This window comes from Xyrauchen texanus, chromosome 44 (genome assembly GCF_025860055.1).
Source record: "Xyrauchen texanus isolate HMW12.3.18 chromosome 44, RBS_HiC_50CHRs, whole genome shotgun sequence".
NCBI classification, from domain to species: domain Eukaryota; kingdom Metazoa; phylum Chordata; class Actinopteri; order Cypriniformes; family Catostomidae; genus Xyrauchen; species Xyrauchen texanus.
The window spans coordinates 16,672,465-16,687,615 of NC_068319.1; the positions used below are offsets into that span (position 1 = coordinate 16,672,465).

A 15,151-nucleotide genomic window follows, 5' to 3' on the forward strand; every position below is an offset into this window, starting at 1 on the left:
TGAATTGAAAACACTCTCAGATTCGCTCCCAAAGCACCAGTTGTAACGTAGGGTCAGACTGGATGAACTTGCTAATGCTAGCTGCCTTACTAACGATTAGGCTATGTCGGACACCGGATTGATTCCGTCCGCACCACAAGACTTCATGACAACGGTTGCGGCCTGTCATTGTCTCTTGTGAAGAGCGAGACAGAACAACAGTGATGTGGACAACAGCTCTGATCTTTCTGCGCTGTAATCTTGAATATTGTTCTCTAGCACCAAACATTGTCTCTTTTCCCTGCATGTGTGTAGACATGAAGCGCCTCATAATTTAGCGTGGTTTCAAAGCACCTTTTAGACCAAAACGTTTTTCCCTTCTAAATGTATATTTATTAATCGGCATGTTATGAGCCTTTAATAATAAACAAATTGATTTCTGTTCTAATTTTGTGAAAATTAATTAGATGTCTAGAATGGATAAGGAAAGACTAAAATTACTAGTTGGTAGACTAGTCTCTCACTTTAATGAAAATATACAAATGTTTTTTTAAATTAAAAAAAAAACCTTTTTCAAAATTTTCTCTCGGGACACCCCTGAACCCACATTCAGCATCATTCCACAGTCACAAGGGCTTCTATGCCCCATACTTCGGTATCTGAATCTAAAGAAATATAAAAAATATTTCATTTTAATGTAAAAATATTCCAATAAATACTGGACTGCTGTCACTATGCTATAGAACAAACAGATGATCTTTTAACATTCATTTTCAATTGATAAACAGTAAAATATTTGAATATTTTGGTAAAAGAGCCAACAGATCCCATTGCTTTGGCAATCTCTTTACCCCCTGTGCAGTTTTGTAGAGTATATTTTGACTGTTTGGAATAAATTTTTTCTTCTTTTCTTCCGTCAACTTTTAAATATAAAAAAGTGCAATGTGTAATATCGATATCGAACAATAGTCATTGTTTACATAAATAAACAATGACTAAAGGATTCACTTTATGTCACCAACTGGCTCATATTACACACAAAAATGATATTTTGCCACCACCTGCTGTCTAACTGTGTAATTTCAAAAATAAAGAAAGTAACTCCTAACACATGCACTACGCTTACACTTTAGTTTAGAACAGCACGAACACAAGTGGAGAGATACACACCGTGAAGTGTCCGAGTGTTGAGGCTGTCACACCATCAGTGCTCATGGAACGTCTCTTGTCCAATCAGATTCGTGGACCGGAACTAACTGTGGTTTTATATATGTGTGTGTGTGTGTGTATGTGTATGTGTATGTGTATGTGTGTGTGTATGTATATATATATATATATATATATATATATATATATATATATATACATATATATATACACACACACATATATATATATATACATATATATATACACACACATATATATATACATATATATATACACACACACATATATATATATATATATATACATATATATACACACACATATATATATATATATATATACACACACATATATATATATACATATATATATACACACACATATATATATATATATATATATATATATATATATATATATACATATATATACACACACATATATATATAAAACCAGTCGATGAGTCGATGCTCAAGCAATCATACAAAAACTGTGAAATTATGCCCTGAAACTTTTACTGCAGTATGCTGACTGAATGTTATTTAAAGGTCACTGCAACGTTATTTGTCTTGGCAACATATTTGTGCTTTGGGTTCACAATTGCCTCTGATATTGCCACTGCCAAAGCATACCACTGACCTAGAAAGGCGAGACTTAACCTCTGTGTAGTTTGAAGCAGTGCTCTTTGAAGTCATTCTGTGATTTTCACAGTCTTTCAAAATCTTTGAGTGAGGCCCGGTGTTCTGGCTCAGCCAACAAAAAATTGCTAAAAATGCTCAGTTACTTCGATGACTTCTTGTAGGGTTTCAGCTTCACTATGAATTTCAGCTAATGACTATTGATTATAGAACTACAACGGGGCAGTGGGTAATGTAACTGTGTTCCTCCATTTACATGTCAGCTAATTAGGCTGAGCCTGTTAATCAGCGCACTGTTTAAACTAAGCGAGTTGTGCCTGTTTGTGCCAGATCCTCAAATGAGCATGGATTTTCCAAAGAGAATTGAAAACCCTACCAGCGGCAATAGACAACTTGTGTAGGGACGGAGACATGAGTATGCAAGTAGTCTTTCATCTTCAAAGTAAAACCTCTAGGACAAATGAGGACAGTGGCATTGGCTGTGCACCCACAATGCATCCGCCTACCAACATCCATTTAGCTGCCATGTTGAGTGGTGTGATATAAGTCCTTGTCATTGTCACTGGACTTTTCAGATGATTGAAAGTGGGCAGTTCATGTATTATTCTCAGATACGAGCCGAAATCAAAGCCCCTTGATCCTGGGCCCCAGTGGAGATGTGTTGGAGTTTAAGTTCTGTATATGTTGAGTGATTTTGATATAGGAAATCTCTCTGCTCAAATGCAAGAGTGAACTAAAAAGGCTGGTGGGATTTATGAAGGCCTTATCGGCAGAGCGCTGCTTTGAGCAGGCATTGGTATTCCTGCCCACACTTTGGGAAATAAATCAGAGTGCACTCTCGCTCAGATGCCTGTCGAGAAACAAGTTCAGCTCTAATTTGCCTCTGAGATTTGGCCTCTTTTTCTCCAGAGTCAGGTTAAGTTCTTTATGTCAAAATCTCTCAGACACCTGTGCAAAACACCTCTTGTGTTACACATCCCCACACACCCAACAAGTGAGATGTTTTCCTTTTAGCTTTTTGAAATATAACATGTTTTTTTGGAGAATATGGGAGTAGAGGATCTTTACCACAAGCCCACTTCCACTTATAGACTTCTTGAACTTTGATTGTAATTCAGGGGAGATTCAAGTATTTTTCTCTTTTTGAATTCCTGCGTGGAATTTAAAGGAATCTCCCTCTCTCTCCCTCTCCCTCCCCAGAACAAAGATGTAGATCTGAATGAAGCCGAATGAAAAGGACAAGGAAAAGATTTATGCTGCGAGTAAAATGCTTTTATCAGCATGTAGAAAGGCCTGATGCTTGTAAACTCATCCTGATCATTCAAGACGCTTGGCATGAAAAGAACTGCCCTTGATCTTGCTAACTAACATGACAGATGAGTTGGAGTTTTTTGTTAGTTTCACTTGCTTACTTGCTGAATGCATGTCATTTTTTACATCTTATGATGTAAAAAGTATATACTGTATAAATTTTTTTGCTGAATATTACATTAAAATGGTGGGACCAAATGTAATGAATATTAGGACATTACATTATAGATACCATTTTATTGGAACAATATAACACCCCGTTACATGTTTAAACTGATATTTTCTATATTTTGTAAGTTCGAAGAGGATAATTGAGGACTCTTTGTGATATTACCATCCTCAAAACACATAATCATCCTTTTAAGTTTTTCACAGGTGAAGGACACTGCACTGCAATTTTATGCTTTCTAGCACTGTAAGCAGTCCTTGATGTTGAAGATATGCACCTGTTGGATGACATTCATGAATAAGGATAAATGATAAAAGCAATGGCTTTTAAAGCAAAAGTGGTAGATGCATTTGGCTCTCTGTATTCAATCAGTGGCTTGAGATACACAATCAACTGAAAGCCAAATTGAAAAACTGAACTCAACTGAATTGCAGCATGTCAAAAGCCTTAATCATTTGCATTGCTCCAGTCATTTTTGCACCAGGAATTTAGTTTTTCATGTTTAAATGCTTTGCAAAATCAGACACTTAGTAGAATTCTGTGTCTTGTTAATTAAAGCAGGGACAGGCCTAGTGTTTTGTAGGAAGTTCTGAGACTCGGCATTAGAACCTGTGGGATTCCGGGCTTATCCATTTTTCAAAACAACTTCAGCATCAAAGCTTGAATCTTAAAATCAAAACTTTGCTGAAAACACATTTAGTCTATAGAGTCCTAGACAGCGTTGAAACCTTGCATCATTTGTTTATGCAATATTCCGTATTTCTGATGCATGTGAGACTGATCTAACTTATCAATGTATGGATGTATAAACGCTGAGCACTCCTTAGTGTAAGCCTTAATTGATTCGGTGACCTACAAATTTGCAGCACTTTGGATAAAAGAGTTTTGAACAAGATGGGGCGTGTAATGTGATTTGATGACAATTCACGCTTTGTTCCCGCACCCAGGTTAAATAGTTCTCTTGTGTCAAGTGTTTTGAGGAGATTATTTTTAAAGTCTTGGCAAATTTCAAAGGTTGTTTACTCCTAGAAAACTCAGCAGGACAAGCCAAGTTTCCTGTATTCCCATAGTTGCAAGATGGGTATGTATTAAGAGTGCATTTGTATGGATTTCAGTCTGAACTGCACCCGAATTTACTCTTATTGCAGTATAAAAAAATCTAGCATGCTTAAAAGCTGGAGAAACTGCTCATTATGGAACCTTTCCATCCATCAAACACACTTTAGCTGAAATTATCTACATGAAATCCTGCAAAGTGGTACACTCGCACTGATTTAAGTACTTGAACCATATTACTTATTAAGGGAATGATTCTGTGCTCCATCTACTTTGTGTGTGTGTTTTTCCTGTTCTTTCTTCCCGACTATTCTGTTTAATCGGTTGAATAAGAAGTTAAATAAAAGAAAGTATTTATTTATTTATTTCTGAAGGCAGGGAATAATTAATAATATATTTAAGGATGAACACTCATCATGCACCAAATATGAGGAAAATTTGGAGAGGAAATAAAATAGTGTCTGATAACATTATATGGAACTAAAGCATAATATGGGGTTTAAATTGAACTTAAGTTGAAATGAAGGCCCCATCCACATTAATATGTTTTCATTTGAATATGCATTAATGTATGCTTCTCATTCACACTAGAATGGCTAGATATTTTAAAATGCTCTCCATAACCACTTTTGAAAATGATGATGTTGAGACCTGACAGGATGACCCTCTCTGATGTATATAATGTGCACAATTCAAGTGAACTGGTATTTTTTCAGCATCTCATGCAGATGTGCCACATTTTTTAAGATGTGTCAAATTAAAAGGATTAAACGTCAAAGACACTCTGTTCTTGCACGTGTCTAGAATTTTTACAGAAATAGTTCACCCAAAAATGTTAATTCTATCATCATTTACTCACCCACATGCCATCCCAGATGTTTATGACTTACTTTCTTCTGTTGAACACAAACAAATATTTTTAGAAGTATATCTCTGCACAATGCAAGTGATGGGGTAGCAACATTTTGAAGCTTCAAAAAGCACATGAAGACATCATAAAAGTAATTCATAAGACTCCAATGGTTAAATCAATATCTCTAGAAGTGATGTGATGTGATCGGTGTAGGTGAGAAACACCCCTACCTTTTTTTACTATAAATTGGGGCGGCTGTGGCTCAGGTGGTAGAGTGGGTTGGCCACTAATCGCAGGGTTGGTGATTCCTGTCCAACATGACTCCACATGCCGAAGTGTCCTGGGCAAGACACTGAACCCCAAGTTGTTCCCAATGGCAGGCTAGCACTTTGCATGGCAGCTCTACCGTCATTGGTGTGTGAATGTGTGTGTGAATGGCTGAATGAGTCACAGTGTAAAGCTCTTTGAATACTGTTAAGATTAAAAAGGTGCTATATAAGTGCAGCCCATTTACCATTTACTATTTAAATTATCCTCACTGCCCAGTAGGTGGTGATATGTATGAAGAATGTGAATCGGTAGGGGTGTTTGGGAGTTTTTTTGGAGGCAACTCTGATTCCTGACTCCAGCCATTGGAGTTGATGTAATCGACTCCTCGTCTTCATTTTTTTAATCAGGAATGTGTCATAATTCAGGGCCGTCACCAGGGGTGGCCATTAGTGGGCAGTGCCTTCCCAAGTGACATATTTTCACCCACCAAAAATAAAAATCATCATTAATTTTCACCTGTAAATAGCTCGCTCTGTAACACTGCTTACTGTGTCTGATCGATGCTCCATCATAAAGTTTTTTTGTAACTCCTGGTCAGTTTCTCCTACCCAAATTGTAACCCTAACTGTAAGTGGGGATAGGAGAAGCTGACTCTAGATGGCTTCCATACCGATGGAAAAAATTATTGTGCTTATATCATTGCTCGATTTAGTTCAATAATGATTAATAAGCATGGTATGGAGACGTAATCAAATAAGAAAATAATTAATTTTGACCATTATTTTTAATGGAACGTACAATATGGTACGAGAAATTGCTTTTATGGAATTTTGTGAAAGATTCCGGTATTAGAGTCTAGCACAAGTCAGAGTTGAGGAATCGACTCTTTTGGAGTTGACTTTCCATCACTACAAATCAGCAAAAACAAAAGAAGAAAGTGAAAGTGGGGATTGTTCTTAAAAAAAGACTTAAATAATGATTTGTTTCTCTCCCACACCTAGCATATTACTTCTGAAGATATGGATTTAACAACTGGAGTTGTATGGATACTTTTATGCTGCCTTTTATATGCTTTTTGGAGCTTCAAAATGTTTATACCTATTCACTTGCATTGTGAGGACCTACAGAGCTGAGATCTTCTTCTAAAAATATTTGTTTGTGTTCAGCAGAAGAAACAAAGTCATACACATCTAGGGTGGCATGAGGGTGAGTAAATAATGAGAATTTTCATTTTTGGGTGAACTATCCCTTTAAAACAATTGCATTTGGTTTGAACGGCCCACAACATCACGTCCACGTTTTAGGTTGAAAATTGCATTTTCGGTTGCCTAATGCTTCTGTTTTCTGAAATATGTGGTGCTAGAGTGCGTTTTTGAAAGGTGGCAGAAAATGTTCCAGTGTGAAAGGTGAAATGTGTCAACTCAAAACAAATATGTACCATCAGAAGTATATCTACATTTACATTTATGCATTTGGCAGACGCTTTTATCCAAAGCGACTTACAATGCAATTAATACAGGGACAATCCCCCCGGAACAAGCTGGCGTTAAGTGTCAAGGGCACAATGGTGGTGGCCGTGGGGATCGAACCAGTGACCTTCTGATTACCAGCCCTGTGCTATGCCACCACCACTCCAACGTGGACGCTTAAAGTTTTTTTCTTTCTTTTTTTCTCTAGTAATTTTCCCTAGTACTGGTGACAAATTTGTGGAATATTCCTTACATTAAGCTACAAAACAAAACCACATTGTGTCTTGAATGGACAGTACAGTTTTTCAATTCATCTGCCATTGGCACAACGAGCAAAAAGTAAATTTTGGACACTCTTTTAAAGTATTGAGAGAACACATGACATGTCATTCTGCGTTACATCACTGAGCACCCCTTCGGTCAGCTTCTGATGTCCCTGTTTTTTCTTCTTCGCCCATATCCTTTGTGTCTTTGTCCTTTTGGCTTCTCAATCCCCCTTCTCAGTGTTTCAAGGATTTAGCAGCTATCAGAGACCTGCATGGTCTGTGAGTACTCTTTGCTTTTAGTGGTTGTGTGGGTTATAGTGCCCTTGGCTAAATTTTTTCACAGCTGAGTGCTTTAGCTCTGTGCCACGGTAGACCGATCGACTCACCGGGTTGCATAGCACTGCCAGGAAATGGGTCATTCTGTCACCCTTCCCATCCGTGATTGTATTTACATGTGGCTGGGATGCAGTGTCGAAGTGTTCCTAATCACAGAATGGCAGAGGCAGCACTTTGGTCAGGAATGATTAGATGTGCTTTGCTGAAGACCTGAAGGTCATACAGTTTCTGTGAGGAGCAGTTGCTTTCGTACCCTCGGTGGGATGCCCAGCCTGTCTAAAGTTAGTGGTATGTCCAAGATGTCAGCTTGGATAGGGCACTACCAGCTTAAAATCTGTCTGCTCAGCAAACATGTCCCCTGCAAAGGGTAACTGCGTTAAACCCAAAGTGTAAACAAGCTATTGAACAAAACAGTACTGTATGTATAATGTAGGGGAGACCGGAGCTAGTTGTCACCTTTCTTACTCCAGTGAAAATATCTCCGGGTAGGTTTGTTTTTGAAAGTCAGTTTCGAAATAGGCAACTTACTTTAAAGTTATTGAACATTTCCAGTATTATTGCCCAGGATGCATGCTGTCACTAAAAGGGTTAAGTTAGCACAATGGAACTTGCATTAAAGAAATATTCCTGGTTCAATAAAGGTAAAGCTCAATCAACTGCATTTGTGGCAAAATATTGATTAGCACAAAAATGTATTTCGACTCGTACCTGGTTTTCTTTAAAAAAGAATGAGTTTGTGACACAAGACGTAAACAGTATGCATGTTAAAATGATTTTACTGTAATAAAATCGCTTAACCTTTTCTGCATAAAGTTAAAGCCAATTTTACAACTTAATTGCCATAATGATGTAACGGCATACCCTAAAACAACCTTAAAACGTATAATTAAAAACTTTTAACAGAAAAGTTAATGTTAGTGCTTTTATAAAATTATAAGCTTCACATTTCTGCCTTTTAAACCCTCTTTTTTTTTTACGAAAAGGAAGGAATCAACATTATGCCAAAAATGCTGTCGATTGAGTTTCAAGGATCAGTTCACTCCAAAATGAAAATGCATTAATTGTTTACTCACCGCTGTGTTGTTTGAACCCTATATGACTTTTTCTTAATTTTTCTTAACACAAAGGGAGAAACTGTGAAAATATTTTGTGCTCTGTGATGTCATACTATAGTATATTTTTCAATATTCTAGTATGTTTCTTATATATCAAAATACTTATATGAGTTTCCTGGCCTTTGTGTGACCCAGGAGAGAGCATATGAGGTTACTAAAAGTGTTGATGCTGCAGAGGCCACAAAGAGCACCCAGCTGTAACAAAATAATGAGACTAAGGACCTTGAAGATAGACTAAAGCCAAGTTTCTACCAGTAAAAAGATATCAAAAGGCTCTGTGAGATAATGGTGGCAAATAGTATCCATTGGTTACAAAAATAACAAAGGGGCACAGAAATGAGGTAATGCCAGATAACAAACTGTATAGAAGAGGAGGTTTTGGACTAAGACAGTCAGAACGGATAGCTGGCCGGTCTCATGTTTGTTGGTGTTCAATAAACTACAACTTTGGCATCTGGAACTCAAGACTCTGAGAGTTTTCTTACAACTAAGAGAGATTCATCGTGATATTCCACGACATACAATGGCAATTTATGGTGACCACATCTTCAAGCATCAAAAGGACACACAATATAATTCAGAAGTGTTCACTGACCATTAATCTCCTGTGTGCATTCATGATGGGGCACAAGAGCAACAGTTCACACAGCCCCCTCGTGACATTGGGGCTGGCTAGCGAAAGCTAGTTTGTTTATCTAAAAACAGGTCCTCCACAGTGATCGTGACAACAGAACACAACACAGCTGCACACAAACCAGAGAACAGAACTTACTAAACATGTCTGAAGAGTTTGTAGTTGAAGAATTAATGCATTTCTACAAACACAGAGGCGGCTACAGGCAGCCACAGTCACACATTGTCCAAACCTGATGGCAAATGACATGAGATAAAAGGTATATTTTATATGTAAATCAGAATTTTTGTCCTAACCAGCAGTGATGAGTGACGGTACGGTATATTCTATCAATCGCTTGTTTTCTATTTTTGGCATCACACGGGTAACTCCGTCCACTGAGAACTGGCAATGGTCAAAAAACTTTCAAAGAAATAAGACTGGGCATAGAAATGCATCAATTATTCGACTATTAACTCTTCAGACATGTTTAGTAAGTTCTGTTCTCTGTTTTGTGTGCAGCTGTGTTGTGTTCTGTTGTCACAATCGCTGTGAAGGACCTGTATTTAGATAAACAAACTAGCTTTCGCTTGAATGCCACAATGTCACGAGAGTTGCTCTCGTGCCATTTCATGAATGCGCTCAGGAGATCAACGGTCAGTGAAAATTTTCACTAAATAATACGTTAGATTACGGTTTGTTTCTCACTAAACATTATTTTCATAACAATCATGAGTCTCATGGAATAATTTATTAGACTTCTAAATTATACTTTTGTGTTCTTATGAAGACTGAAGAGATGTCCCCATAAACTGCCATTGAATGACATCACTGAGCACAATTTTTATTTTTTTTTACTATTTCTCCCTTAGTGTTAAGAAATGAAAGAAAGTCATATAGGGTTATAACAACACCGGGGTGAGTAAGCAATGACTACTTTTCATTTTGGTTGAACTATCCCTTGAACTTTTGAACCCGGAATATTCCTTTAAACATCCCATTACGAGCTTTTCAGCAAAATGTTATATGAACAGTAAAACAATTAATGAAACTGAACATTTGTAAAAGGTTACAGAGAAATACCAAACCATTGTTTTGGCCAACAAATATTTTAATTAATAAATGATATACATTTTTAACATTTAAAACACGTCCTGCCATGGCCTGACATTTATGAAATGCACTCTTGTTCTGAGAACGAAGGTTAACCTTTAAAATAAAATTCCAATATCATATTAGATTTGAACTGAGAATAAAGAATTCTCAAATCTTACTATTATTTAAGACATTTTTCAGTTAAGTATTTAAGTTCATTATTAACTAACATACAAAACTCTGCTAGAGAAAACACATATTTGTGTAATTGGAGTTCTAACACAAAGTAAGTGGGACAATGTTTCTAACTGAATAATTTATTGCAGATACATTTAGATACTCCTAATATCTTTCACAGTTGACTGACTTGTAGACAATGAACTATGCGAGAACAAAGCTCTCCAAAAGAGCATGTTCTCTAAATTGCTTTAGGTTGTACTTTGGCCGGTATAGTTGAAAGTTGAGTAAATTTCCCAAGAGAACATCATAAGAGAAATTACACTTTTAGGCAATCCAGACCAGCCCTGATATCGAAACACTCGGCTGAACCGACTTTGGTTTGAAAGTGTGTGTCTGAAAAAAACATACATTTTTCAACCTGACTAATCTCTTCAAAATGTTAGGCACATTACAGTTTTATAAAGTTTGACTCATGGTAGTGCTGGACACTTTTGACATGTAGTTGGATCACAAAGCAAGTTATGATTAGCTTGAAAAATGTGTATATGTATGTTCTCAGCTCAATCAATCCAAAGTACTGATAGGGCTTGATAACTCAGATAAATTTGTCATCATAGCTCACAAACTGTGTGAAGTAGTAGTTATTACATTTATCAAGTAGGTCATCAATATTGAATTTAGATATGCCTTTTTTCTCTCTGTTCTCACAGGAACAATTTACACCACTGGCACACTTGACTGTGAGACTCAGGATTCATTTTGGCTAACGGTGTATGCGACAGACCGAGGCATGGTGCCTCTCTCTGCCTCTATTGAGGTGTTTATTCAGGTGGAAGATGTGAATGATAATGCACCATTGACCTCTGAACCTGTCTACCACCCGTACATCATGGAGAATTCACCCAAAGATGTGTCTGTGGTCTGCATTCAAGCCCAGGACCTTGATGTTACCGCCTCGGATAGCCGCCTTAAGTATCGCATCACTGCTGGAAATCCTCAGAACTTCTTTGCTATTGATTCCAACACAGGTAAATGACCGTATGGATTGTTTTGCCATGTGTTTTTTGTCCATGTGAGTATTTTGAACAATTCAGAAACAATAAAACACACACACAATCTTAAAATGTGCTGTACATTTTACAGCATACACTGATGAGCCAAAACATTATGACCACCCATAGGTGAAGCAAATAATGTTGATCATCTCCTAACAAGGCCACATGTTGAGGTCTGGGTAGATTAGATGGTCAGCAAACAATCAGTTCCCATAGTCAATGTGTTTAATGCATGAGAAATGACAAGAGTAAATACAAGAGTAAAGACCTGAGCGACTTTGACAAGCGCCAAATTGTTATGGCCAGATGGCTGGGTCAGAGCATCTCTGAAACAGCAAGACTTGTGGGGTGCTCCCGGTCAGCAGTGGTGCGTACCTACTGACAGTGGTCCGAGGAGGGACAAACCACAAACCGGTGACAGGGTGTTGGGCAAGGCTCATCGATGCGCAAGGGCAACAAAGGCTATCCATCTGGTCCAAACTGACTGAAGGTCTTCTGTGGCACATGTCACAGAAAATGTTTATGATGGTTATGGGAGGAATGTGTTAAAACATCGCATCCTGCTGCGTTTGGAGCTGAGCAGCCACAGACCTGTCAGAGTACCCATGATGACCCCTGTCCACCATTGAAAGCACCTACAATGGGTAAGCGAGTGTCGGAACTGTACCTTTTTACACCACATGGACGGTGGAGGAAGTGTGATGCTCTGGGCAATGTTCTCCTGGGAAACCCTGGGTTGGCCATTCATGTGGACATCAATTTGACATGTGCCACCTAACTAAACATCGTTGCAGTCCAGGTACACCCCTTCATTGTATTCCCTGATAGCAGTGGACTCTTTCAGCAGGATAATACACCCTGCCACACTGCACACATTCTTAGGGAATGGTTTGAGGAACATGACGAGTTCAAGGTGTTGCCCTTACCTCCAAATTCCCCAGATCTCAATTCGATTTAGCATCTCTGGGATGTGCTGGACCAACCAGTCCAATCCACTGCGACTCCACCTCACAACTTACAGGACATGAAGGATCTGCTGCTAATGTCTTGGTGCCAGATACAAAAAAAGGACAACTTCAGGTTTCTTGTAGAGTCCACGGGTTGGCACTCTTTTGGTGGCACATGGAGGATCAACAGTATATTAGGCAGGTGGTTATAATTTTTTGGCTCATCTGTGTATATTTATATAATATTGTATTGCACAAATTAATTGATCACTTAAATAATTGAAAGGAATAGTTCACACAAAAAATAAAATTGTCATAATTTATTCACCCTAGTAGTCCTGAACCAATATGATTTTTTCCCCGAACACCTCAAAAGGAGTTGGCAAGAGGTTCACGCAGCTCCTTTCCATACAATACTAAGTGAATGGTGACCAAAAGTACCATAAAACAACCATAAACCTATATGAATCATTTACTAAATTCTAAGTCTTCTGATGCCTTACAATAATTTTGTGTGAAGAACAGACTGAAATTGAAGTCATTATTCACTGACAATCTTCCTTTCCGCCATAGCTCTTAAATCTCAGTTGTGCGGTTTGAATATGCGCATATTCAAATTTTGCATAACAAGATCGGTTACAAGGAACAAAAGAACCAGTTACATCTGGCATCAGTGACATCAGACCTAGCATGAGACTTCTTAACACGCAATATTTGAATAAACAGATTGGGAATGAGATTTGAGAGTTAAAATTATCAGTGAACACCAACTTCAATTTTGGTCTTTACCTCACCAAAGCAATTGTATGCTTTTTCAAGGCTTTTATGATGTTTATTTATTTATTTAACTGTTGGCCACCATTCACTTTCATTGTAAGGAAAAAAAAAACAGCTTGAACATTGTGCCTAACTTCTCCTTTGGTGTTCCATGGAATGAAGAAAATCATACAGGTTTGGAAAAAAAAAAAAAAATATATATATATATATATATATATATATATATATATTCCACTGGATTTGCAGATAAAAGATATTTTATCTTTTACTTTGATAGTATTTTCCATTTTAAGTTCAGTGTCCCACTGTCCAACCTCCCATTGCTTTTAAGAATACCAAAAGGAGTAAACAAGCACTACTAAATGAATTTAGCATAGGCTGAACAGTCTCCCTGGGTGTCGGAACATACTTGTGTGAAGAGTTAACACATGTAGAGTTCTGGGTGCATGCTGTACTGCTGATTACACCAGGGTGCTGCTTGTCATTTAAGAGGTGAGTCATGGGCTTATGTATGCAGCTATATTCAGTGAATTAATTAAACAGGGTTTGGTGCCAGCAGGAAAGCTTTTCATTCTACTGTCAGCAAATCCCCTTCCAGGGCAGCATGTGGCACCACATATTTACACTGGTTTACAGGTTTAAGCTCGATAAATCAAAATCAATATATATGATGAGATGTGAGCGAGTGTGCATGTATGCACAGATGTGTAAGTCTGCAAAGCAAGAGAGAACTAAGAGAGAGGCAAGTTCACCATAATACTCTATAACAGCCCAAATATTGAGAAGCAATATGAGTGTTCAAGGAATAAACAAAGCTATTAAAGTCCTCAAAAAGAATACGAAGAAATGGAAGTTAAAGTATTCTTGTGAGGGTAGCTCAACATGGCACTAGCAGTGAAGGTCATGGGTTCAATATCCATGGAATGTCCATGCATTTTGAATAAAAGTGTCTGCCAAATGCATAAACGTAATTAAGTCATTTAAACAATGTAGAATGTTGAGAGTTCATATATCAGTAGTTTTAGACTGAGACTGCTCTACATTTATAGATTCTGTTTTTTACTTAAGACACGGCTGGGAATAAGCTGTCGTCAATTGTGATTATTCTACACTAGTTTACCAAGTAACCTTTATTTCTGTATATGCTCTCCCAACAGTATCTGTCATACTTTGTATCTTTCAGTTGGCTTCTACATTGCTTGCTCAGTGATAAACTATTCCTCTCACTTTTTTTTTTCTCACAGCTATTCTGTTTCGTTCTCCCATCATTCCTGTGAGTTCATAGCTCCTCTAATTTCTCTAATTGAGTTTCTCTGGATCACTTCGACACACATTAGGGAATACTGTGGATTCCAGCAGCGCTTTTTAACCTGTGCCATCAGGAGTTCTTTGTTGCCATGGTTATAGTTCACAGAAAATCATTGACTCTGAAAGCATGAATAGAATAAGCTTCTGTTAGGTAAATAGAGGAACTCATAATAGCTTGTTTTAAAAATTGTCACTATGTTCTTCACAATGCTGCAATTTGCAGTACACTTGTTTAAAAATCATTGTTTATCATCAGATAGTGTAACACAGCATTTTCTAAATATTTTATTCACCCAATCTGAAGCAGCAGTTTTTAAAGGGATAATCATCTTTTACTCACCCTCATGTCATTCCAAACCTGCATGACTTTCTCTTTACTGTGGAAAACAAAAGGAGAAATCTGTAATGCCATTATACAATTTCTTTATGAAGTTCCAAAGAAAAAAGGTAAAGTTGTCCATATGACTCATGCACTAATGTCTTCTGAAGCCAAACAATACATCTTTGAATGAATCACTATTTTGAGTCAGATCTTTTCAATGAT

At 37.5% G+C, this 15,151-nt stretch overlaps 1 protein-coding gene across 1 annotated transcript in view; it reads left to right on the forward strand.

Moving 5' to 3' along the window:
• LOC127636909 (protocadherin Fat 3-like) overlaps window positions 1–15,151 on the forward strand; it is a 70,019-nt gene that overhangs the window by 4,050 nt on the left and 50,818 nt on the right. The window contains 1 exon segment of the mRNA XM_052117703.1: window positions 11,231–11,548. Within this exon segment, the coding sequence (XP_051973663.1) occupies window positions 11,231–11,548 (318 nt within the window).